Consider the following 715-nt stretch of genomic DNA (forward strand, 5'->3'; position numbering starts at 1 on the left):
CCCGCAGGTACCTCACCGGGGACCAGCTCCGCAGCGAGTCGTCCACCGAGGCCTACGTGCGCTGCCTGCGTCTGGGCTGCCGCTGCATCGAGTGTGAGTGTCGGCCATGCAGCTCCGGGGGTCCCAGCCCCCGCCTTCGGGATGTCCCAGGGCCTGGGCCCCTCAGGGAGGAGACTGGCGGGGCCCTGGGAGCCCCGGGGCTGGGTGCGGGGTGTGGCTGGCCAGGGGCAGCGTCTGGGGCCTGGCCGCAGCACGCGCGTGTCCCGTCCAGCCGGTTTTAGCTGTGGCCCTGGTATGCCGGGTGCCTCGCAGCCCCTGCTTGGGGGGAGGGAGGCTAGTCAGATGGTGTCCTGGCTGAGCCGATGGCAGAGGCTCGTTGCTGTCACTGCGCGGCCTTGTCCCCCCTCTATTCTGTCATGCGCTGGGGCGTGGCACGGGCCAGCGCCCCGAACTTCTGTGTTCAAAGGCGGTTTTGGCCCGCTGCTCTGCACGGGCGGGGCGGTCATTGCTTTGGGCTCCTGAAGAGAAAGAGGAGGGGCCGGGGTCCCCAGAGCCCTTTATCGATCGATGTCCCAGTGACCTAAAGACCTCCCACGAGCTCCTGCCTTGTCACGGGCCCCCCAGGACCAGCACCCCACACACGGGAGACTCAAAGCAGGGCGGTGCATTTGGCTACATGCCGGCCACATTCAGGGCTCGCTAAGCATTCCCATGC

The 715-nt window shown here is 68.1% G+C and overlaps 1 protein-coding gene across 1 annotated transcript in view; it reads left to right on the top strand.

Moving 5' to 3' along the window:
* The window catches only part of Plcg2 (phospholipase C, gamma 2 (phosphatidylinositol-specific)), a 68663-nt gene that overhangs the window by 48242 nt on the left and 19706 nt on the right, over positions 1–715 (top strand). Inside the window, exon 16 of the mRNA XM_013012701.1 lies at positions 8–204. Within this exon, the coding sequence (XP_012868155.1) occupies positions 8–204 (197 nt within the window). The remainder of the gene's footprint in view (positions 1–7; positions 205–715) is intronic.

The sequence above is a fragment of the Dipodomys ordii genome, unplaced genomic scaffold (genome assembly GCF_000151885.1).
Source record: "Dipodomys ordii isolate 6190 unplaced genomic scaffold, Dord_2.0 Scaffold18, whole genome shotgun sequence".
NCBI classification, from domain to species: Eukaryota; Metazoa; Chordata; class Mammalia; order Rodentia; family Heteromyidae; genus Dipodomys; species Dipodomys ordii.